This window comes from Eumetopias jubatus, unplaced genomic scaffold, assembly GCF_037043125.1.
Source record: "Eumetopias jubatus isolate StellerSeaLion01/CBP00866 unplaced genomic scaffold, mEumJub1_p1.0 scaffold_4, whole genome shotgun sequence".
Lineage (NCBI taxonomy): Eukaryota > Metazoa > Chordata > Mammalia > Carnivora > Otariidae > Eumetopias > Eumetopias jubatus.
In genome coordinates, this window is record NW_028274810.1 from 172,327,665 (window position 1) to 172,353,245 (window position 25,581).

Consider the following 25,581-nt stretch of genomic DNA (forward strand, 5'->3'; position numbering starts at 1 on the left):
TGTTTTTTGCTTAAGACTTAAAAATCTTTTTGGGGCACCTGGGTGGCTCAGTCGTTAAGCGTCTGCCTTTGGCTCAGGTCATGATCCCAGGGTCCTGGGATCGAGCCCCGCATCAGGCTCCCCACTCGGTGGGAAGCCTACTTCTCCCTCTCCCACTCCCCCTGCTTGTGTTCCCTCTCTCGCTGTGTCTCTCTCTGTCAAATAAATAAATAAAATCTATAAAAAATTATTTTTTATTAATTTTTAAAGATTTTATTTATTCATCTGAGACACAGAGACAGAGAGAATGAGCAGGGGGAGAGCAGAGGGAGAGGGAGAAGCCGGCTCCCCGCTGAGCCAGGAGCCCAGTGTGGGGCTCGATCCCAGGACCCTGGGATCATGACCTGAGCCGAAGGCAGAGGCTTAACCATCTGAGCCACCCAGGTGCCCCAAAAGCATTCTTGATAAAAACTAACATTTTTTTTAATGTACTATAACGAAAAATTGCTGCCTATTTTACTATGGCATGCCATCGAAATTGTTAAGACACAAGAGCAGTGCCTTGGGTGGCTCAGTCGTTTAAGCGTCTGCCTTCAGCTCATGTCATGATCCCAGGATCCTGGGATCGAACCCTGAATGGAGCCCTGCATAGGGTTCCCTGCTCAGTGGAGAGTCTGCTTCTCCCTCTCCCTCTGCTCCTCCCCTCCTCCTCTGCTCTCTCTCTCAAATAAATAAAATCTTTAAAAAAAAGACACAACTTAGATATCAATAAGAAGACAAAAATGTGTGTCTTTGACCTTAAAAACTATGGTATTATAATATTAAGGACTCCTGTGGTAGAATATGGCAATTTTCACTTGGTAAGCATTTTGTCAAGACTTTCTTGAGCATTTAAGAAAGCATTTGCTGAGGAAAATAAAACTCTGTAAAGATTTTTTTTCCTTTAGTTACTTTTTGTTTTCATAATGAATTTGTTAGGTATATTGATTTTTTTAATTTTTTAATTATTTTTTATTTTATTATGTTAATCACCATACATTACATCATTAGTTTTTGATGTAGTGTTCCATGATTCATTCTTTGCGTATAACACCCAGTGCTCCATGCAATACGTGCCCTCTTTAATACCCATCACCAGTCTAACCCATCCCCCCGCCCCCCTCCCCTCTAGAACTCTCAGTTTGTTTCTCAGAGTCCATAGTCTCTCATGGTTCGTCTCCCCCTCCGATTTCCCCCCCTTCATATTGATTTTTAAGTCTTTTTTAAAAAGATTTTATTTATGTGAGAGAGAGAGACAAAGAGCAAGAGAGAGACAGCAAGCCCAAGCCAGGGGTGGGGGCAGGCAGAGGGAGAGGGAGAAGCAGAGAGCCCGATGTGGGGCTTGATCCCAGGACCCCGAGATCATGACCTGAGCCAAAGGCAGATGGTTAACGACTGAGCCACCCAGGCGCCCCAAAAAGAATGCTTTTAAATACAGAATAAGAAGAATGTAAAAGATAGGGACACATGGCTGGCTCAGTCAGTAGAACATGGACTCTTGACCTCAGGGTTGTAAGTCAGATCCACACTGGGTGTAGCGATTACTTAAAAAAAAAAAAAATATATATATATATATATATATATATATATATATAAATGATAAAGCAAATTAAAAATAAAAATATTTTTATATCATTCCTCTTATTTAGTATTGGTTGGGAACCAATGTTTATCTCTTTTAGTACATAAAATTAATTCAGGATGATAGCTAACTTTCTGGGAATCATGAACCCGTAAGAGATACTTAATAAAACTTACCACTCATTTCTGTAAGCATAAAGGTGTAAAGCACATACATATAAAAATTTTTACAGAATTTAGAGATTCATGAGCCCCTAGAACTCTCTCAGTATTCATGAATCCCAGGTTAAGAATGCTTGATTTAGATAATTATAGAACAAAGTTCTAATGTTCTAATGAATCTTTGCAAAAAGTTATTACCATATAAATTGAATTTAAGACAAATTTAAGCACTGAATGTATATACACAGAAAAGTCAGTGTTAATACATCCTTTAAGTCCCACGGTTGGGACCAAAGTTTGGTTTCAAGGATGGTAATATTTTATCAAAATTAATGTCTCATCCAATTCAACAAAGACCTTTGTGAGAATATAACTCTCTTTACTCTTACCGTAAGAGCCCTTTTATGTTTTTATTAACAAAACCATAATAAACTCATATTCATTTCAAATAATTAAATGCTATAGTCACAGGATTAGTATAGCTAGCAATTCAGAAAGGTGGTGATGCCAGATGATCACATTTTCTTTGGCTATGTGCCTAACTCCATTGAGGGGGACTGCTTGAAAATTAAATGTTGCATGTTATTTTAAAAGGAAGATGAATTTAAAATCACTTCATGTGTTGAATTAAGTACATGTTTTTTCAGAATTCTGTAAGTGTTGCAAAAGTTTAAATATCCAAGCAATCATGCACAATAAGGAACTTAACAGATGATAACTACCTATAAACAATCAGTAAATGTTCAAATTCAAACAGGCCTTACCTGATAAAAATGTATTATTCTTTAAAATAATATTTAAATATATATAACATTTTATTTTAACAGACTAAGATTATTTAAATATAATTATTTATAGTGACCATTAACAAATTTGGGGCACCTGGGTGGCTCATTCATTTAGCGTATGCCTTCAGCTCAGGTCATGATCCCAGGGTCCTGGGATCGAGCCCCACATAGGGCTCCCCGCTCAGCGGGAAGCCTGCTTCTCCCTCTCCCACTCCCCCTGCTGTGTTCCTGCTCTCGCTATCTCTCTCTGTCAAATAAATAAATAAAATCTTAAAACAAAACAAAAAACAAATTAACAGATTACCATATTTCAGTGTGAGAGATGTTTCAAATAATAAGGCTGCAATTAGTGCATCTTCTTTAAGCACTTTATTCCTTAAGTTCAGTCGAGCATGGGATTCAGCTAGGGAAACTCTGAAAAAGAAAACTGGTGCTAATCAAAATATGCTGATATTATAAAGATAATATATATTTTGGCAGGAACAAACCAAGACATATGTGTACATAAGCCATACCTTAAAGATCAGCATATTTTTACTTTTAAAAAATTCAGTTTCTTTTCAAAGCATGTGTTTCCTACCAAGTTCAATAGACTATTCCAGAACAAGCAAATATCCTGACTTGTTATCAAAGACTTGGTTTCCACACTGACTTATCTTTATTTTTATTATTCTACACACTCTTCCCCAAGTTCTGTTCAGATAAACACACAGTTGGGAAAATTAACCTAACTAAATATCTCTTATAGATATCTTAGGTATTTTCTTCCAGTTCTTCATCTATTTAAAGTCGTCATAGAATCTTGAAATTTTAGTTTTGGAAGAGACCTTAAAGTTCAGACTCCCATCAGATAATTGAATTTTCTCTACAATGTCTCAGGCTACTTATTGTCCAGTCTCTTTTGAACTTTTCCTAGGGCTCACTAGGAATCCAGTCCTTTATCTTTTATTTTAAAACTAACTTTTGACTACCTAAAAAATCTCCCTCAAGCTCTTACTTGGCATATGTAATGTATTTGAATGATTGCTGAACTTGAAAATCAGAAAACCTGGGCTAAGGGGAATTCTACCAAACTTTTAAATAAGAATTAATACCTATTATTCTGAAACCGTTCCAAAAAATAGAAATGGAAGGAAAACTTCCAAACTCATTTTATGAGGCCACCATTACCTTGATCCCAAAACCAGACAAAGACCCCATCAAAAAGGAGAATTACAGACCAATATCCTTGATGAACATGGATGCAAAAATTCTCACCAAAATACTAGCCAATAGGATCCAACAGTACATTAAAAGGATTATTCACCATGACCAAGTGGGATTTATCCCTGGGCTGCAAGGTTGGTTCAACATCCGCAAATCAATCAACGTGATACAATATATTAACAAAAGAAAGAACAAGAATCATATGATCCTCTCAATAGATGCAGAAAAAGCATTTGACAAAGTCCAGCATCTTTTCTTGATCAAAACTCTTCAGAGTATAGGGATAGAGGGTACATACCTCAGTATCATAAAAGCCATCTATGAAAAACCCACAGCGAATATCATTCTCAATGGGGAAAAGCTGAGAGCTTTCCCCCTAAGGTCAGGAATGTGGCAGGGATATCCACTCTCACCACTGCTATTCAACATAGTATTAGAAGTCCTAGCCACAGCAATCAGACAACAAAAAGAAATCAAAGGCATCCAAATCGGCAAAGAGGAAGTCAAACTCTCACTCTTTGCAGATGATATGATACTTTATATGGAAAACCCAAAAGACTCCACCCCAAAACTGCTAGAACTCATACAGGAATTCAGTAAAGTGGCAGGATATAAAATCAATGCAAAGAAATCAGTGGCATTCCTATACACCAACAAGACAGAAGAGAGACAAATTAAGGAGTTGATCCCATTTACAATTGCACCCAAAACCATAAGATACCTAGGAATAAATCTAACCAAAGAGGCAAAGGATCTGTACTCAGAAAACTATAAAATACTCATGAAAGAAATTGAGGAAGACACAAAGAAATGGAAAAACGTTCCATGCTCATGGATTGGAAGAACAAACATTGTGAAGATGTCAATGCTACCTAAAGCAATCTACACATTCAATACAATCCCCATCAAAATACCATCCACTTTTTTCAAAGAAATGGAACAAATAATCCTAAAATTTCTATGGAAGCAGAAGAGACCCCGAATAGCCAGAGGAATGTTGAAAAAGAAAATCAAAGCTGGCGGCATCACAATTCCGGACTTCCAGCTCTATTCCAAAGCTGTCATCATCAAGACAGTATGGTACTGGCACAAAAACAGGCACATAGATCAATGGAACAGAATAGAGAGCCCAGAAATGGACCCTCAACTCTATGGTCAACTAATTTTTGACAAAGCAGGAAAGAATGTCCAATGGAAAAAAGACAGTCTCTTCAACAAATGGTGTTGGGAAAATTGGACAGCCACATGCAGAAGAATGAAACTGGACCATTTCCTTACACCACACACAAAAATAGACTCCAAATGGTTGAAAGACCTCAATGTGAGACAGGAGTCCATCAAAATCCTAAAGGAGAACACAGGCAGCAACCTCTTCGACCTCAGCCGCAGCAACTTCTTCCTAGAAACATCTCCAAAGGCAAGGGAAGCAAGGGCAAAAATGAACTATTGGGATTTCATCAAGATAAAAAGCTTTTGCACAGCAAAAGAAACAGTCAACAAAACCAAAAGACAACCAACAGAATGGGAGAAAATATTTGCAAATGACATATCAGATAAAGGGCTAGTATCCAAAATCTATAAAGAACTTATCACATTCAACACCCAAAGAACAAATCAATCAAGAAATGGGCAGAAGACATGAACAGACATTTTTCCAAAGAAGACATCCAAATGGCCAACAGACACATGAAAAAGTGCTCAACATTGCTCGGCATCAGGGAAATCCACATCAAAACCTCAATGAGATACCACCTCACACCGGTCAGAATGGCTAAAATTAACAAGTCAGGAAACGACAGACGGTGGGGATGCGGAGAAAGGGGAACCCTCCTACACTTGTTGGTGGCAATGCAAGTTGGTGCAACCACTCTGGAAAACAGTATGGAGGTTCCTCAAACAGTTGAAAATAGAGGTACCATACGATCCAGCAATTGCACTACTGGGTATTTACCACAAAGATACAAATGTAGGGTTCCGAAGGGGTACGTGCACCCCAATGTTTATAGCAGCAATGTCCACAATAGCCAAACTGTGGAAGGAGCCAAGATGTCCATCGACAGATGAATTTATGGATAAAGAAGATATGGTATATATACACAATGGAATATTATGCAGCCATCAAAAGGAATGAGATCTTGCCATTTGCAATGACATGGATGGAACTGGAGGGTGTTATGCTGAATGAAATAAGTCAATCAGAGAAAGACATGTATCATATGACCTCACTGATATGCGGAATTCTTAATCTCAGGAAACAAACTGAGGGTTGCTGGAGTGGTGGGGGTGTGGGAGGGATGGGGTGGCTAGGTGATAGACATTGGGGAGGGTATGTGCTATGGCGAGTGCTGTGAATTGTGCAAGACTGTTGAATCACAGATCTGCACCTCTGAAAGAAATAATGCAATATATGTTAAGAAAAAAAAAAAGAAGAAGAAGATAGCAGGAGGGGAAGAATGAAGTGGGGGAAATCGGAGGGGGAGATGAACCATGAGAGACGATGGACTCTGAAAAACAAACTGAGGGTTCTAGAAGGGAGGGGATGAAGGGGTGGGTTAGCCTGGTGATGGGTATTAAAGAGGGCACGTTTGCGTGGAGCACTGGGTGTTATGCACAAAAAATGAATCATGGAACACTACATCCAAAACTAATGATGTAATGTCTGGTGATTAACATAACAATAAAATATTTTTTTAAAAAAAGAAAACCTGGGCTAGGTCTTTAGAATTTACTAGCTGTGTGACTTCATATTTACTTTCTGGGATTTTTTTGAAGCTCGGGTATAAAATGGGGACAATAATAATTCACAGTTATTATGATTTCAAATAAAGCATTTGAAAATTTCGGGACTCACCCACAAAGATTATATAAATTTAAACTGAAATTGGTTTCACTGAAATTTCTACCCACTGGTCCCTGGTTCTGTTTTCTGAGATTATAAAATAAGCCTAATACTTCTTAAATATGACAGCTCTTCAAATATTCAAAGACAAATTTCCTAATTGCCCTACATTTTCTTTTCTCTAAGATAAAATATTCCTAGCTCTTTTAGTATGTCATAAGACATCATTTTCAGGCCCTTCACCATTCTTTCTGGCTACTTTCCTCATGACCAGATTTGGTTAATATTCTTTTTCAGTACAGTACTATGGTGTGATTTAACCAGCAATGTAGAGGTGAGGCAGAACTAGCATTTTTTTTTACTCTAGATACTATATTCTATTAACATAACCTGAATTCACAGTATTAAGAGCCATATTACAGTTTACCCATATTAAACATAAAAGGAATGAAACCTCAAGTTTTTTTCATATTAAGACATCAACCTTTTCTTATCCATTCATACTTGGTTAGACCAAGATCATCATTTGAGTCTATGGAGATCTCTCCAGAGTTGTTTATTTTCAAATTTGACTATAATGTTCCTGATATCCTCACCTTAGCTCCTTCTAAAAATGTTGACCCCAAATGAATATATATAAAGTTTTTCAGGGCAAGAAAAGAGTACTATTCAGCTCCACTCTAGAAAAGCAAGGATGGTGTTATTAGGTACCTGTCTATAGAAGAAGCAGGAGAAAAATTTAAAGTTTATGACTCTTCTGAGTTCATTTACTTTGCTATTTCCTAAACTCCATCTCTACTTCTAGTGTTTATTTCTACAATGGGAAGAAGTAGAGTTATCACATTAAATTTAACTCTGCTTTATTTTTGGATCAATATAGTCAAATGTAAACTGAGGGGGCGCCTGGGTGGCTCAGTTGTTAAGCATCTGCTTTCTGCTCAGGTTGGGCCCCGTGCCAGGCTCCCTGCGTCCGGCTCCCTGCTCCGTGGGAAGCCTGCTTCTCCCTCTCCCCCTGCTCGTGTTCCCTCTCTAAGTGTGTCTCTCTCTGTCAGATAAATGAATAAAATCTTAAAAAAACACACAAAAAAAAATGTAAACTGAGATATGAGTTTAAATATCTTTTTGCTACAGAGAAAAAAAAAATAAGAAAATGGGATTTTCAAGGCTTTGACTATTTGAGTATTGATTTGAGTATTTTATTTTATTATTTAAAAAAATTTTTTTTAAGTAGGCTCCATGTCCGATGTGGGGCTTGAACTCATAACCCCAAGATCAAGAGTTGCATGGTTCACCAACTGAGCCAGCCAGGCACCCCTGATTTGAGTATTTTAAATATTCCTTCAGAAATGGAAAACATTACAAAATTCCATTCACCATTTTAAAACATCATAGTTGACTTCTACCTTATCTTCAGCACTTTTTTTCAGGTCTATAAAGATAAATATACAGCTAGGAAAGTTAACTAAATATATTTATCTCTTGTAGACCTCTGACATTTCCTGCCAGTCCTTCACTTATTTTATATTGCAGTTATAACAAGATATTTATTTATTTAATGGATTATTTTACCCCTGGTCCTACTTCATGATTTGTTTGAAATTACACTTTAATTTAGAAGTAATGGTTTATCAATAGGGGACTGTCGAAATTATGGTACAGCCCCACTGGAACACAGTAAAACTATAATGCAGCTATTAAAACAGAATAAGGTAATTCCTTGTGTTCTGATAGTATTATAATATAATATGTAAACCATGCATGATTCCATTTGGGCAAAAGGAAAATATCTATCCATGTGAATATATATTTGTATTTAGATCTTTCTCAACTTACAATGGGTTTACATCCCAATAAACCCACTGTAAACTAAAAATACCATGTCAAAAATGTATTTAATACACCTAACCTACCAAACATAGCTTACCCTAGCCTACCTTAAAAGTGCTGAAAACACATTAGCCTACAGTTGGACAAAATCATCTAAACAAAGCCATTTTTATAATGATGTGTTGACTATCTCACATAATTTATTGAATACTGCTCTGAAAGTGAAGCACAGAATGGCTGCATGGATATAGAATGGTGTCTGTGTACCAGTTGTCTACCCTTTTAATCTCATAGCTGACTGGGAGCTGCAGTCCATTGTTGCTGCCCAGTAGGAGAGAGTATCCTACTGCATATTGCCAGCCGGGAAAAAGAAATTCAAAATTCAAAGTATGATTTCTACTGAAAATGTACATTTTCACACTATTATGAAGTTGAAAAATCGTAAGTCAAACCATCCTAAGTCGGGGACCGTCTATACATATAATATGTTTAAGTAACATATCCATCTAAAAATATATAGCATATTCAAATAAAGTATGGATTTAATATACATCATATATTTAAATTACATATGTTTGTACATGCTAGTATTTGAATGGATAAGTTTTGGAAAAATACACAAAAACTGTTAACAGTGATTATCTCTCTAGAGAGTGGGACAGCAATGGGTAGAGTTAGCTGGACACCTTACTCATTATTTTGGACTTTTACTGTGTCCATCCTTTACTTTTATAATAAAAATTAGTTTTTATATATTTTTTTATTTTTTTAAGATTTTATTTATTTATTTGACAGAGAGAGACACAGCGAAAGAGGGAACACAAGCAGGGGGAGTGGGAGAGGGAGAAGCAGTCTTCCCACGGAGCAGGAAGCCCGATGCGGGGCTCATTCCCAGGACCCTGGGACCATGACCTGAGCTGAAGGCAGACACTTAACGACTGAGCCACCCAGGCGCCCCTAAAAATTAAAAAATAACTTTTCCAAGGAACAATAATAGATGAGTCTATTGAAGTATTTAAAAGTACAGGGAACAATGCACTTAAAAAGAATTTTTTCTAGGTTCAACTAAAAAAATACCTGGAATATAAAAAAGCCATATTTTAAAAAACAATCATTTGCATTTGAAATCAATGCACTTTACTTAGACACATTTTATACAGAGGTTCCAATACAAAAATAATTTCATGAAAACAAATATTGGAGATTCAATTGATGTAACAATATAACAAAAGGAATTGTTGTATCACCTTAAAATCTTTTGGAGTAAGGTTAATTATAAACCAACCAACTAGCAATCAAAGAAAGAAACAAGTGAAATATAAATAAATTAATTAAACACATCATTTAAAAGTCAATACTGGCTTTAAAATTTTAGATTGAATACCTACAAGTATTTTAATGCAGATGCTGACAGTTTTGATCCACTTACAGAATCTGTTCTGATTCTTCGACTTGCTAGATAATAGCCATGAATCATTCTTTCTGCCTCCAAACTGAATTCTACATTCAAACTCTTTGCAAAAGCCAGCAGCTAAATTAAAAGTGTGAAAAATTTAAGAAATTCAAACTTAAAAAAAAAGAAATTCAAACTTTATTATAAAATCTATATTATAAAAATCCAAAGTTTGCATAATTTATTTACATCAAAGTTGATTAAATATCTGGGGCCATCTCAAAGTCATTGAGCGCTTTAAATCATCATCTTAACACCTGTAAATATTGTTAAAGTTTAGCCAGAGTAATCTCTTCCTCCCTCTTAGTGCATAAATGTTCTGTGCAATGTATTTGAATGAGGATCAAGGCTTTGCTTCTAGAGGAGTAAAGGCTCCCTTAGATCCTTTCAGTGGGAAAGAGGCTTCCCCCAGCAGCTCATTTCCCTTTGAATAGCTTTAATTCTTTGAATATTTATTTCCTTAAAACTTTCTCTCATGGGCCCTAGAGCTACCTGCCTTCGTTACTTCCTTTCCTTCCTTTTAAAGAACACAGCTGAACACTAACAATGTAGGAGGCACTGTGTTAACCACTATGAAGGTGGGCTTTGGAAATTAAGACTTCCAGGAAAGAACAAGCCTTCAACATAATGATTAGCACTGTCTTCTCTGAGCTTTGTGCTTTTTTTCTTTCTGAGGATTCCCAGTCCCTTAAATCCTTAATCTGTGACATCATTTCCAGACTTTTCACCACCCTGTTTGTTTTCTGCTTTTTCAACTCAGAATTGAAAGGCAGATTTAATCATAATAAGGTTGCTATTAACTATAATACTATATTTTAAATACAACTTTTTATTTTGTATTTTTTTAAAGATTTATTTATTTATTTATTTATTTATTTATTATTTGACACAGAGAGAATGAGAGAGACAGAGTGACAGAGAGCAAGCACAGGCAAGGGGGACGGCAGGCAGGGGAGAAGCAGGCAGGGAAGAAGCAGGCAGGGGAGAAGCAGGCTCCCCACTGAGCAAGGAGCCCAATGTGGGGCTTGATCCCAGGACGCTGGGATCATGACCTGAGCCCAAGGCAGACACTTAACAGACTGAGCCACCCAGGCGCCTCTAAATACAAATTTTAAAGGATCTGGATATGTCCTGTATTAGGTATGTCCTGTCTTCTTTATTCTCCTTACACTCCACAGTTCCCTCTAGACCTTAAGAACTGGATAATAACATTATTAATAATCTCAGTAGCCCTCTCTAGGTTTTATCCTATGGAGTCACAGTAATGTGCCAGCTATCTCCCCCTTCAGGAAAGGATTTGCTCCTAGCTCCTGGGAGTGCTGTCAGCATTGGCCTCCAGGTATCAACCTCTTTAGGGAATGCCTCAAGACAGCCCATATCAAGTGACTGAGATAGAAGTGGGGCAAGTGTTACCAAAAAAGTCTATTTCTGTCCAAAGCAAAACAATTCTGGTGGGTCTCTTTAACTCCAGAGCTCATTGTAGGGCTATCTTTGGGCCTGCATCACAGCTTGACTCCTTTCTCTGCCCAATCCTGTTTCCTTCTCCCTTCCACAGGTATTAATAGAAGAGCTAGAAGAGCACTCCTGAATAGACAATGGCACACCAAACTCATCTTGATCAGTCTCCTGGAGAGCCCAGGCTCTGACACACTACATCCAACCTGTTTTGTGTAATGGACAGATTTATCTTCTGGAGAAATAATTTTCGCTGTTTCACAAGTCTAATAAAGTCCAACTGTTCTCTACAGTCTGAGGAATCAACTATAATTTTTTTTGCCTGAGCTTCAAGGTTTATTGTAAATTTGCCAAATCCTAATCCCAATGATTCTAATTTTTGCTCCAGTCAGCTATGTCTTCTCATAGTTTTCCATGCATATTCATTTCTACTTCTGTCTTTGCTCCTACTTTCATTCCTGTTTAGGATGTCCATCCTTCCTGTCATCTAAATCTTACCTTTTCTTGAGGCTCAACTAAAGTCTCACCTCCTTTTTTTTTTTTTAAGATGTTATTTATTTGGCAGAGAGAGACACAGCGAGAGAGGGAACACAAGCAGGGGAGTGGGAGAGGGAGAAGCAGGCTTCCTGCCGAGCAGGGACCCCGATGTGAGGCTCAATCCCAGGACCCTGAGATCATACCCTAAGCCGAAAGCAGACGCTTAACCAACTGAGCCACCCAGGTGCCCCAAAATCTCACCTCCTTGAAGTCTTCCCAACTCTTGCATTCTACTTGACATCTTCCTTCCTGAATTCCTAAAATACTTAGAGTTAGCACGTGCAGGTTAACACTTAACCTGTCCCTTAATGGTTTCTTGTATCTTATTTTTATCTCAATTAAATGATAAACTATTTAAAGAAGATTTATTTTTCTGTGAGAACATAAAAGAGCAGAAGTAGGCTCATATATATATAAAGGATTCAGTAAATAATAAATCCCAAGGGGTTTTATTTGTTTGTTTTTCAGAGAAAAACTGGGCAAAAATGTCTCTGGGTCATTAGTGTGTCTATATATTTAGTACCCTAATTCCTAGAGATTAACTACTTTTTTTCTTATATATTAAAACAAACAGGAGTGCCTGGGTGGCTCAGTCGGTTAAGTGTCTGACTCTTGATTTTCGCTCAGGTCATGATCTCAAGGTTGTGAGATTAAGCTCCATGTTGGGCTCTGTGTTGATCATGGAGCCTGCTTAGGACTCTCTCTCTTGGGGCACCGGGGTGACTCAGTTGGTTAAGTACCTGCTTTGGCTCAGGTCATGATCTCAGGGTCCTGGGATCGAGCCCCACATTGGGCTCTCTGCTCAGCAGGGAGCCTGCTTCTCCCTCTGCCTGCCTCTGCCCCCTGCTTGTGTTCCCTCTTTCTTTCTGTCAAATAAATAAATAAAATCTTAAAAAAAAATCTTTAAAAAAATATTCTCTCCCTCTGCCCCTCCCCCAAATATAAATAATAAAAAATAAATAAATAAAACAAAAATACCTGATTTATCATAAATATTCTTTTTCTGTTCTAAGCTATGTGAATAAACAATGCTCATAATTCCGTTTTAAGTCCACCTCACTCTTCCTTTTACCCATGCAATCTACCTACAAGGAAAGCAGGCATGAAAAAAAATTTGTAATGACTCATAGATTCCCACTCCCAGTATTCCTGCCCTTTATCTATCCTATCTAGGTATTTTAACTCTACTGTGGATAGACTTCTCAATAGTCAATATTGAAAGGGTGTCACTTGTAAATACTTGTGTACCTTTAATAGTTACAAAAATCATTACTAATTTATATCACCTACTCTCAGGTTCTCTGAACATGCTGCCCATGTTTTCATGGCAGGACACTGAAATGGGTTAGTGAGTCATGATAGGTATTCTCTAAAGTCAGAACTCTGAAGGCATTTATATAAAGAAAATCCCTTTGAATGGTCTGTAAAATGTAAATAACTGTATACCTATACAGCCTCTCATCATAATTTTCCATAGAAATATTCTATTGGTTTTCTTTTTACTGAGATTTTTAAAAGCTATTTGGATAGAGGTACAAAGAATTAACTCAACATTTTAATATTTATGTCCTTATGCAGTTTTTTATTTAATTATAATCCTAAATATTTTCTACACAATGTCCTTAAAATATTTAAAGGCTGAAAGTGACTTGGAATAGAAGAAATCTAAATAAAGAAAACTGAGAGCTCAAGTGAGTTCTATTTCATTTGAGAAACATTAGCACAAGTATGCTTGGTACTCATTTTTCCTGCCTGTACCTTTTCAAAATCTTCAGTTGTGAACTTCTTAGAAGCTACATAAAGCTGCCCTTCAGGATCAATGGCTTTCTTTAAAGTATGTTGCACAGTAGAAAGAAGTGGGTAGCAAGGAGATGATTCATTGCAGCTAATCAATAATCCAAATGCCTCTAGGAGATTAGCTGGAATCAAACTGCAATCCTACATCAAATGAAAATGTAAAAGACAAACATTAAATTCTGGCATTTCCACACTTTAGAAATAATTATAAATTAAGTATTGTTTATAATTATTTAAATTATTAACATATTTATATTATTATAATATTTTACTATATTAAATTATATAACTATTTTTGTTCTATTATTTGTTACTACTAATTATTATTTAAAGTGATTCCTGAGTATCATGGGAACTTAATATGACCAATTTTTTTAATGCTCTTTATTATTTTCTTACACATTATTCATTAAAGCCTACTCTACTGCCTATTCACATAATAATTTCTAGTAAACAAACACCTGCTTTGCATGACTAAAAAAATGAAAATTTTCAAACAATTGCATCATTATTTAGTTCTAGTACCCGATTAAAGATAGAAATGGGTTAATAACAAAACATTAAGTACAACAAAAACATTGAGATTAAAATCTGTGATTAAATTCCCTGAACAACATTCTAAAATAAAATATACATATACCTTACCATCTGACCAATTAGAGTATTGGTTTTCTGCATATTCTTCCTTGAAGATGAATCCATATCAACAAAAGACCAAAAACTGCACTGAACTGGAAAAGTCATTTGTTGATTAACATCATCCCCAAACTTCTTTCCTGGGATGTATACTGTGATGCTTCTGCTTTCCACAACTAAGTCAAAAGACATTATGCATTTATATTTTGGTCTATATATCTACAAATTAATAACAGATATTATTATATAGTATTTTACTCTCTAAATGTTGAACAGTAAAGACACAAGTAAATTTGGTTGTTTTTTAAGATGTGGTTAAATTAGAAAATTTGCCATAAAAAGAACAAGAAAAATAGCCGGACGTTTATGTGTCCCATGACTTGATGAGAACAACAGTCTAAAGCATATAGCTGGAATTATGGTCAGTGTCTGGGTGGAATAGGCAGAGGGTTAAGAGACTGGTCATGTAGGTCATGCTTACAAGGGGGGCTGAAATTAAGCAATGTTCTTTTATGTGGAAAAGAAAGCAGGACATGTATGTAAGAGTGAAAGAGAGTAAGACTGAGAGAAAATATAAACTACAATGACTAGGGGAAATTATATCTCAAATCAACATGCTGAAAACCAAATTCATCATTTCTTCTCCTCAAATGACTCTGTGTGCATTACTCACAATTAGGGCTATCACTATTCAACTACTTAAAACCCAAATAAAAAATGTAGAAGCAACAAAGTCTCCTTTCTATCCATCCTTCACCCCTTATAACCATTCAATCTATAGATTCAATCCAATTCCTAGGATTCTATCTTTCAAATATTTCTCAAATTAGTCTTCTCTTCATTCATGATAAGAGTCTTTTGTCTATATTTATTCTTCTCTTGGGTCATAAGATAAATATATATTTTTAACTCTATAGAAACGGCCAGAGCAGTTTTCAAAATGGTTGTACTATGTTATACTCTCATCAAAAATACATAGGAATTCCAGTTTTTCCACATCCTTGGTAACATTTGTTGTCAATTTTTTAAATTTTTGCCATTCTAGTAGCCAGGGTCAGCTACTTATTATGTGGGCCCAGTGTAAACTAAAAAATAATCAAACACAAGGGAAAAGCTGCTGTTAAATGTACTAATATAGAGAGCTTTTTCCTTTAAAAATATTTTATTACTGGGGCGCCGGGGTGCCTCATTCAGTTAAGCGTCTGCCTTCGGCTCAGGTCACAATCTCCAGGTCCTGGGAACCGAGTCCCACATCAGGCTCCCTGCTCTGTGGGGAATCTGCTTCTCTCTCTCTCTCTCTCTCTCTCTCTCCCTCTGTCCCTCCTCACTGCTCATTCTCTCTCTCTCAAATAAATAAATAAAATCTTTAAAAAATATTTTATTACCTATGAAATGTAATAGGACTGATGTGGAGAAATTAGAATCTTCATCCTTTACTGATCAGAATGTAAAATTGCATAGCCACTGTGGAAAACGGTTTGGTGGTTCCTCATTAAGTTAAACATAGAATTACCTTATAATCCAGCAATTCCACTTCTAGGTATATACCCAAGAGTTGAAAGTAGGGACTCAAACAGATACCTGGACTCCAATGTTCAGAGCAACATTATTCACAATAGCCAAAAGATGGAAACAACCTAAGTGTCCCTCAACAAATGAATGAATTTTTTAAAAAAGTGGTATATATATAAAATGGAATCTTATTTAACAATAAGAGATTCTTGAATAGACAAATTCATAAAGACAGAAAGTAGAATAGAGGTTACCAGGGGCTGGAGGTAGGGAGGAATAGGGAGTTATTGTATAATGGGTACAGAGTTTCTTTTTTTCTTAAAGATTTTATTTATTTATTTATTTGTCAGAGAGAGAGACAGAGAGACAGAGCACAAGCAGGGGGAGTGGCAGGCAGAGGGAGAAGCAGGCTTCCCACTGAGCAAAGAGCCTGATGCCGGACTTGATCCCAGGACCTTGGGATTATGACCTGAGCCAAAGGCAGACATTTAACTGACAGAGCCACCCAGGCATCCCTAGATACAGAGTTTCTGTTAGGAATTATGAAAAGTTCTGGAAATGGAGAGTGGTAATGATTACATAACATTGTGAATGTGCTTAATGCCACTGAATTGTACACTTAAAAATGTTTAAAATCGTAAATTTTATGTTATGTGTATTTCACCATAGAGCAGAACTCCTTCAACTTGGAAAAAAACATCTACAAAAAAACCTACAGCTAACATCATATTTAATGGTGACAAACTCAAAACTTTCTTGCAAAGATGAGGAACAAGACAAGGATATCTCTTTTTACCACTGTTTTTCAGCATCAGAGTGGAAGTCCTAGCTAAAACACTAAGACAAGAAAAGAAATCTGGGCCAAAAAAAACTCATATGTTAGCACAACTGAGAGCAAAAGCTAAAACAGTGCATTTGTATATTAAATTCCTCTCTTTTTATTAATAAAGGTAAAATGAGAAGTGTCATTTAATATAATTTCTCAGTTCCTAAAATGTGCACAATACAATCTTAACTGTTAACTCCTTGACACTGATGAGACTGTAAGTTAAACAGGTAACAATTAATTAGAAAAAATATTGTTTACCTGATTGAAGCTGTTCTAGTTTATCTTTTTTGTGTGAAGCCAAGTCTCCCATAAAGCAGATACCACCTTTAGCTAGCAAAGCACTGCCAGCTTGAATGCTAACTGCACCAGTTCCATACTTATTTCTGGATAGGGTAGGAAAAATTTCAGTAGAGACCGGATGACGTATACCACGGGGCACAAGGTTTATACTAAAATTCAAAAGCCTAGGAAAAAATAAATTACTCGTTACAATTATTCAATGTTTGATTTTCAAAAGTGATAATGTATAACAGCTACACAAATTTAATTTGAGTCAGTGTTTAATGAAAATTTTTTCTAAGATTTTATTTTTAAGTAATTGCTACACCCAACATGGGGCTCAGACTCACAACCCCGAGATCAAGAGTTGCATGCTCTACTGACTGAGCCAGCCAGATACCCCTAATGAGCACCTTTTCTAGGGATAAAAACATATAAAAGACATGGTCCTTAACTTAGAAAGCTCACAGCCTAGAAAGAGAGACATAAACAAAAAACTAAAACACAATGTGTTTTTAGGAGAACATCCATTGGAGAGTATTATTTGTTCCTGGAAGGAAGTCAGAGAAAGCTACAGAGAGATGACATTTGAACTGGTCCTTGCTCTTTCTGGATTGCTTTCTTTTGTTTATTCAGAATTTTCACATTTAGGCTTGCCAGTAGCCCATAATGACTATCCCTGCTGCCTATATATCATGATACATCTTTCTGTTTTCTGATCTCTTTGCCAATTGCCTCAGCCCCTTCATTTCTCAAATTTAAATTCTAAGAAAGGATTATGATTGTCTTAGCTTTCAAAGCCTTCCCACAGAAATCACAGCTTGCTGGTGCAATCAACTATGATGAGCTGACATAGATATCCAGTGCAAAAGAGGATGAAGCAGTATTCTTTAAATATGCATAGGTAGATGCTATAAAATTTCTAGTGTACATGTCATTCCAAGGAATTTGGATGTTAGTTTGAAGATATATAAAATGGGGGAATGAGATTTAGAAAGAAACTTTTGCAAGCCTATAAAGCAGTGGTTTTCAACCCCACCTCACATTAAAATCACCTGGGGAGATTTTTTAAATTCCAATGTCAAGCCCCCACCCCAAACCATTCTAGGGGTGAGCCAAAATCATAAATATTTTTTTTAAAAACTCTCCCAAGTAGGGCGCCTGGGTGGCTCAGTCGGTTAAGCATCCAATTCTTGACCTTGGCTCAGGTCTTGATCTCAGGGTCGTGGTTTCAAGCCCCATGATGGGCTCCAGGCATGGCGCCTACTTAAAAAGGAAAAAAAATTCTCCCAGGTAATTCTAATATGCAGTATGGCTGAGAACCTATTATATAGAACAATGGGCCTCAAACTTGTCTGTCTACACATTGGAATCCAATGAGAAATTTTTAAAAATAGTGATACAAGGGGGCACCTGGGTGGCTCGGTCGGTTTAACGTCTGCCTTTGGCTCAGGTCATGATCCCAGGGTCCTGGGACTGAGCCCTGCATCAGGCTCCCTGTTCAGCGGGCAGCCTGCTTCTCGCTCTCCCTCTGTCGCTCCCCCTGCTTGTGCTCTCTCTCTCTGTCAAATAAGTAAATAAAATCTTTTTTTTTAAAGATTTTATTTACTTATTTGACGGAGAAATACACAGCGAGAGAGGGAACTCAAGCAAGGGGAGTGGGAGAGGGAGAAGCGGGCTTCCCGCGGAGCAGGGAGCCGGATGTGGAGCTCGATCCCAGGACCCCGGGGATCATGACCTGAGCCGGAGGCAGACGCTTAACGACTGAGCCACCCAGGCGCCCCAAATAAGTAAATAAAATCTTTTAAAAAAATAGTGATAAAAAGTCACATAATTAAGGTCAAAATGCAAAAATCAATTATATTTCTACATATTCACAGCAAACATATGAAAAATGAAATTAATAAAATACTATTTTTAATAATATCAATATTTTCAAATATTTAGAAATCACTCTAGCAAAACATATGCATGAGCTTTGCAAAACATTGCTGAGGGAAATTAAGGAAGACTTAAATAAATGGAGATACACACCATATTCATGGATCAAAAGGCTCAACATTGTTAAGATAGAAATTCTCCCTAAAATTGATTTATAAGTTAAATGCAGTTCCAACAAAAATCTTTAATGGCCTTTTCTGGCGGGTGGGTGAGAGATTGGTATTAACATATGGATTCTAAACGTTATAAGAAAATGCAAAGGACCTAAAATAGTGAAAAAGAATCTTTAAAATGAAGAATAAAGTTGCACCACTTGATTCAAAACAACATAGAGCTACAATAATAAAAAATGTATGGTATTGCATAATTATGGACAAATAGGTCAAAATAACAGAAAGAATTCAAATAGATTTATGTCTAGTTCAATTTTATATCTAGTTTATACCCAGTTCAACTGATTTTCAACAATGGTGTCAAAACAATTCAATGATGAAAGGAAAGTCTTTCCAACAAATGGTATGGAAAAACTGTATAAATGCGTAGGAAAAAACATTAACCTTGACTCCTACCTCACGCCATATACAAAAATTAACTTATGATGGATAACAGACCTAATATAAAAGCTAGAACTATAATGCTTCTAGGAGAAAATATAAAAGAATACCTTCATGACCTTTGGTGTAGGCAAAGATTTCTTAAACGGAAAACACTAAACTTAAAAAAAACCCAATAAATTGAATTTCATCAAAACGAAAAGGTCTGCTCATCAGACATTTTTAAGGAAAAAAATACTAGCTTTAGACTGAAAGAAAAATTTCATGGTACATATATGTGACAAAGGATGTATATCTAGAACAGCCCCTCTTAAAAGTGGGCAAAGGACTTGAACAGACACTTCATAAAAGAAGATATTTGAGCAGCCAATAACCACATATAAAAGAGCTCAGATCGGTAGTCATCAGGGAAATGAAAATTACAACCATAATGTGATACCATTTCACATGCACCTGAATGGCAAAATTGAGAAACACTGACAACACCAGGTGTTGGTGATGATAGAAACAACTGGAACCTTACACTGTTGGTAGGAATGTAAAATGGTATAACCACTCTGGAAAACTGTTTGGCAGTTTCTTATAAAGTTAAATATGTATCTACCTAATGACATAGCAATTCTACTCCTAGTTATTTATCCAAGATAATGAAAACACACATCCACAAAAAGACCTGTATAGGAATGTTTACAGCAACTTCATTTATAATAGTCAAAACATGCAAAACCCAATGTCTATCACTAGGAGAATGGATAAACAAATTTTGGCACATTCATATAATGGAATACTACTCATCAATAAAAACAACGAACTACTGACATGCACAACTGGATCAATCTCAAAAATGTGTAGAGTAAAAGAGACTAGGCCCAAAAGAATATGCATTGTTTGCATTATATGATTCTATTTTTATGAAGTTCAAGAACAGGAAAATTGACCTACGGTGACAGAAATCACCTATGGAGATAGGAACTAAGTGAAGGAACTTTCTGAGGTGATGGAAATGTTCTGTATTTTATTGTGGTGGTGGCTATCACAATGTATGCACTTGTCAAAACTTATTAGAGTATACACTTAAGATCTGATTATTTTGCTATATACAAATTTTAACTAAAAAACAAAACAACCCCCCCAAATCTCTCACACCACCCCAAATACCACAGGAAAAGCCAGAGGTTAATGACAAACGGGAAAAGAGACAAAGGCCTTCATTTACAAGAGATATCACAAATCATTTAGAAAAAAACAACTTAATAGAAAAGTAGACAGTAGTCAAGGAGGTTCATAAAAAAGTAATAAAAGTGTTTAACAAACTCTAAATGATGCTAAAACTTACGCCTCGTTAAAGAAATGTAAATTAAAATAAAATACCATTTTCCACCCATCAGATGGCTAAATTTAAGTTTGATAATACCCAGTGTTGGTGAGGCTGTGAGGAAACAAACACTCCCATGCTCATCAGTAGAAGATTAAATTGGTGCAATCTGTAGCAGTTAGTACCACATTTACATTGCAATTTAATTTTAATTTAATTTTAGCAAAACATCATCTGTCCAATTAAGTTAAATTTGCATTTTTAAAATTTTAAATTCATTCTATAAATTTGCTTTTGCTTTACAAATTCATCTAAGGTATTAATATAAGAAGTTTATCCCTGGCTTTTGAACATTTAAGTAATTTTAGAAATGGTACTTGCTAGTGGGAAGCCCCAAAATGCTGAGTAGAAGTTTATTCCGAAGTTAGGGTGATAGTCCCCAAACAGTAATTTTGGCACTTTTCACAGACTTATTTGGATACAGTGCATCAGTATTATTGAATGGAATCTTGGAGAAAAATAAGACAATGGCTTGTTGGCTGTTGGGGGGAAGATTATTTTAAAATGAAAGCAAAGTACAAAAGCAGAAAATGAACTAGGGAATGAGGGAAAAAGAAGCCTGTGAAGGATACATTTATTTGTAAAGGTCTGAGTGGGGAAATTGGTTGAAATTCTGAGTGGTTAGATTCTCAAAATATTGAAAGCAAATATCCAATTTATCAATTCCTGTTTTTAAAGTTCTGAACTTCATTAATAAAAGTTTATTTAAATATTAATACTGCCCAGATGAATTCTAAATATTTGTCTTGTAATAATGCTCATGGAAAGGATTTATGCAAATCTGTGACCAATTTATAATTTGAAAACATTCATATCACATATTTTACCTGTCTACAAGTAGAGTATCACTTGTTATAATTAAAATATCCAGGCAATTTTTCAGTTCCTTGTTATGGTCAGTTGTCTGTACTAGACTCATCAGCAAACAGAGCTTGAGCAAATTGTAAGTCCCAGGAGGAACAATTTGTGATGCAAAGATATTGGCAAGTATTGCCGTAAATTTCCAGCATGAGCTGGAAGTCAAAGAGAGAAGATGCTTGAAATTGTCGCTAATTCCTGAGGGAACTGAAAGTAAATATTAACACATATATTAAAAAGGGTTTTAAAACAAGAAAATGACATTATAGATCTCTAATTCCATTTATCTAAAATACTATCAAATTGTAGTTCTTCTAGTAATGCCACATTCAATTTCTTATAATAATATTAAATTATTATATATATTATATTAAATTATGATTAGAGGTCACTCTGGTCTCTCAATTTTATCCCAGGGAATATAATAAAAGGAAGCAGTCACCCCATGTGTCCACATAGACTGGCTGTGCGGGGGGCAAGCAAATCCCTCATTTTTTCCTTTTAAGACCTATATGAACAAAGCCAGATCAGGGGGCTCCTGTATTGCAGTGTTTGCTTCTATATCTATGTTTAAAATAATACCACCTTTAGTGAGGGCTAAACAGCAGAATGGGAAATCTTTGAATGATGCTGTTAAAAGGGAAGATTACTCTCTACTACTATGAAAGCACTGTACTCTATTATACTGTAACAATCTAGATCTTTCTCCACTCCCTTACTCTATCCAGCTCCTCAAAGGAATGAGTTGATTTAATCCAACTGATCACTGGGAGGAATAGCTGTGCATGCATAAACTAGTCCCTTTCTCCTTCCTTTTGGGCTGCCATCAGAGAGCAATGATTTCTTCTATTCATCCATGCCCATGGACCAAGGGAGACCTACCTTAGTGTAACTCCTGCCACATTTGGGTGGTTAAATCTGCCTAATTCTATAGTGTAGCATGAGAAAGCACACTTTTTCACCTACATATAAGTCATATTCTGCTACCAAATCAATAAATCTGGAAACACTTCACAGCAGAAAATATTTAAAATAACATTAAAATATCTATTGTCCATTAGTGCTTTCTTTCTTCAATATTCTTGCTCTTTTAAGAAGCTTTTCTCTTCAAGACAAGCAGAGGTATCTAGAATCTACTTGCATTTAAATTCAACTTGGGCCTCTATTTTTGCAGATGGTTATCTAGTGATTCCAAAAAAAATCTAACTCTATTCAAGATTTAACTAACCTTTCCTACTTTAATTATTTGTGTGCCAAGTTAAGAGTAGGTCTGCTCTCTACTCTTACTTAATGCTTATTTATGTTTGAGTTGTTAAAGGAAATTACCAGTAACAAAAGTGTATTTTAGTCCCCATCGCCTTTCTCTTTTGTCTTATTTCTTGATTGGTTCAGAACTCAGATGAGGAAAAGGATGCTATTGTATTGGGGTCTTTTTCTCAGACCACAAGTTACTTAATATTGCTTTAGTTAGAAAATAAAAGGTTGGGTAGAAAAACCTTTTGATGAATCTTTAACTCTTGGCATCTGGACACAATTTTCTCATTGCTAATTATGAAAAAATCGAAATAAAGTTTAGGCAAAAAAAGGAGTCCTTCCTGTGGGCAAGGTTCTACATTATCACATTTTATTTCTTTCATAACATTTATTATCTGAAATCATCTTGTTGATTAGTTTACAGGTTTACTGACTGTCTACCATATGATTTAAGAGTAGGAACCTGACTATAACTATATACCTAGTGCTTAGAAGAGTGCCCAGCAATACTTATTTCCTGAGCAAATACTTATTTCCTGAAAACATAGACTTAAATTTAAATATTTGTTAATATATGATACTAACAATTTCCTTACCTTTTGGATTGCAAGAAATGATACTGTTTGCCTCTATACAGACAGCCATTTGTGAAGTTTTTACACAGGCTGGAATTCCAATAATTTTATACTCATTTCCTATATTCATTTTACTCACTGATTCATCTAAGATTATTAAACACGAAAGAAAATATGTATTCACTAAATGAAACTTGTACATGATCATATGGTTCAAAAATCTAGAACAAGTAACAAGTTAGTAATTGAGTTAGTTGTAAAGCATTTACTTTTGTTTAGTATAATATCTATATAGAGTAACACCAATAATGTAAATCGAGGCAATTTTATTGCTGATAAATTTTGATATTTATAGGCAACGATGAATTAATTTCAAGAAGCATGAGACACAGCAACAAGATAGTCTCCTCTAATACAATTAAAGGAAAAACAGGATCATTCTATTTAAGATGAAACATCTTTGCATTAATCATAAAAAATGTTAATAAAAATGACCTTATAAATAATAATTTGAGAAGAAAATAATTTTAAAAGGTATTATTCACTACCTACAATATAGGCAAGGTATTTTTACATATATTATCTAACTGAAAACTGTTAGATATTATTATTCCTGCTTTGTACATGAAGAAACTGAGAAGTTAAGTAAATTGTACGAGGCTAAATAGTACATACCAGAACTGAAGTTCACATCTAAATCTGGCTATTTCTTGCACTATGCTAGGTTTCCCTTCTCACATCTACAGATTGGACAAAGCTTTTGCACAAATTCAGAATTGGTTGATTTACTGATTGTTTTAATCAATTTGGCCATGAGCCAAATTGATTAAACTCAGGGCTTGAGCTCATGACCCCAAGATCAAGACCTGAGCTGAAATCAAGAGTCCGATGCTTAACCAACTAAACCACCCAGGCACCCCTCAAAATTTATTTTAAAAACATACACTAAAAATCTTTTTTTTTCTAAAGATTTTATTTATTTATTCATGAGATTTTATTTATTTATTCATGAGAGACAGAGAGAGAGAGACAGAGAGAGAGAGAAGCAGAGGGAGAAGCAGGCTCCCAAGGAGCAGGGAGCCTGATGCAGGACTCAATCCCAGGACCCTGGGATCATGACCTGAGCCGAAGGCAGACGCTTAACCATCTGAGCCACCCAGGCGCCCAACATACACTAAAAATCTTGATCCTCCATTACACAGTTAGAAGTTGGTTGGTTGTAAAGTTATGAGAGAAAGGCTTAAAAGGAGGAACAGGATTAGCATCTCTCCATGAAGAAGATCAAAAGGTGATCTTCTCCATCATTTTTTTTTCTTCTCTCTCTCTCATTTCTTTTTTTTTTTTTTAAGATTTTATTTATTTATTTGTCAGAGAGAGAGACAAAGAGTGCACAAGCAGGGGCAACAGCAGACAGAAGGAGAAGCAGGCTCCCCACTGAACAAGGAGCCCGATGCAGAACTCAATCCCAGACCCTGGGATCATGACCTGAGCCGAAGGCAGACACTTAACTGACTGAGCCACCCAGGTGTCCCTCCTTTCTTTTTTTTTTTTAATTTTAATTTTATTTATTTACTTATTTATTTATTTATTTATTGCTCCACAGAGCATATTGGTGTACCCTGTAGACTGGAAGGGAAGAATCAGGCTCGAGAATTGAGAAAATAAAAACTACAAACCAACCAACCAATCAAACAAACAATAACAACAAAAAACAACTAACTGAAGGATACAGAATGAATTATGAGGGGATAATTAGGGCAAATAGTTTTTCAACTGTTCCATGGAATCATAGAGTTTGGGAGATGTATCTTGAGGTCAAGGAAAGGTCGAGAAAAAGGTAAGGAGGCTGGGAAGTCTGGTGATCTCTTCTAATGTCAATCCCAAAAGGCCTGTTTTTTATTAATTTAATCCTTAAAAATTCATTTACATTCTATGGAAGAGTTTATTCGAAGAAAGGATTTTCTACCAAAATATAAGTTGGATAGCCACTTATATTTTTCTATGTTGTATGGTTTTTATGTAGTATATAATAGAACTAAGTAGACTTTAAGGCTGGAATGCCTGAATTTGAATCATGGCTGTGCCACATACTAGCTATGTAACTT

General features: G+C 35.8%; 1 protein-coding gene across 1 annotated transcript in view; it reads right to left on the reverse strand.

The window, feature by feature from the left end:
* The window catches only part of MCMDC2 (minichromosome maintenance domain containing 2), a 34,376-nt gene that overhangs the window by 3,699 nt on the left and 5,096 nt on the right, over positions 1-25,581 (reverse strand). Inside the window, exons 7-13 of the mRNA XM_028112783.2 lie at positions 23,498-23,623; positions 21,617-21,854; positions 16,899-17,104; positions 14,309-14,475; positions 13,625-13,804; positions 9,810-9,952; positions 2,854-2,963 (exon numbers count right to left, since the gene is read on the reverse strand). Coding sequence (XP_027968584.1) covers positions 2,854-2,963; positions 9,810-9,952; positions 13,625-13,804; positions 14,309-14,475; positions 16,899-17,104; positions 21,617-21,854; positions 23,498-23,623 — 1,170 coding nt within the window. The remainder of the gene's footprint in view (positions 1-2,853; positions 2,964-9,809; positions 9,953-13,624; positions 13,805-14,308; positions 14,476-16,898; positions 17,105-21,616; positions 21,855-23,497; positions 23,624-25,581) is intronic.